General features: G+C 46.5%; 1 protein-coding gene across 3 annotated transcripts in view; it reads right to left on the reverse strand.

Moving 5' to 3' along the window:
- Window positions 1-381, reverse strand: part of LOC119587918 (E3 ubiquitin-protein ligase XB3-like) — a 46,347-nt gene continuing 45,966 nt past the window's right edge. For 2 of the 3 annotated variants that reach the window (XM_037936629.1, XM_037936626.1), the window contains one exon: window positions 7-347. In XM_037936629.1, coding sequence (XP_037792557.1) covers window positions 220-347 — 128 coding nt within the window. In that variant the 3' untranslated portion in view covers window positions 7-219. Of the gene's footprint in view, window positions 348-381 lie in introns of all 3 variants that reach the window. The other variant, XM_037936628.1, reaches the window with a different exon arrangement.

A 381-nucleotide genomic window follows, 5' to 3' on the forward strand; every position in this document is an offset into this window, starting at 1 on the left:
ATGTGTTTACTTATAAAAAAGGTAAAGATCATAAAACCGACGCATGTATTCTGAAGTGAGTGAGGGTCTGCCACATTTCGTCCCTAACCTAGAAAACGAATTCACGAATAAATAGATCATCAGAACGCCAAAGGAAATGAAATAAAGAGCACCGCAGTATCATTGATTGTGTGTCAGTGCAAAGAGGTCGCCAGAGTGCATTTGTTGGCTGCTTCATTTTCAACACTCACAGTGCGTCATGTTCAGCACTTGCTGCAGCTCGACGGTCCCGTTGTTGCACGTGAACTCATAGCAAGAAGCCTGCCAGGTCTCCCCGTCCTTGTACGCTTTCTCGGCCACTTGGCAGCCTGTGGGGAAACGCTCGTTACAAGCACACCAAAT

The sequence above is a fragment of the Penaeus monodon genome, chromosome 23 (assembly GCF_015228065.2).
Source record: "Penaeus monodon isolate SGIC_2016 chromosome 23, NSTDA_Pmon_1, whole genome shotgun sequence".
In the NCBI taxonomy this organism is placed as follows: Eukaryota; Metazoa; Arthropoda; class Malacostraca; order Decapoda; family Penaeidae; genus Penaeus; species Penaeus monodon.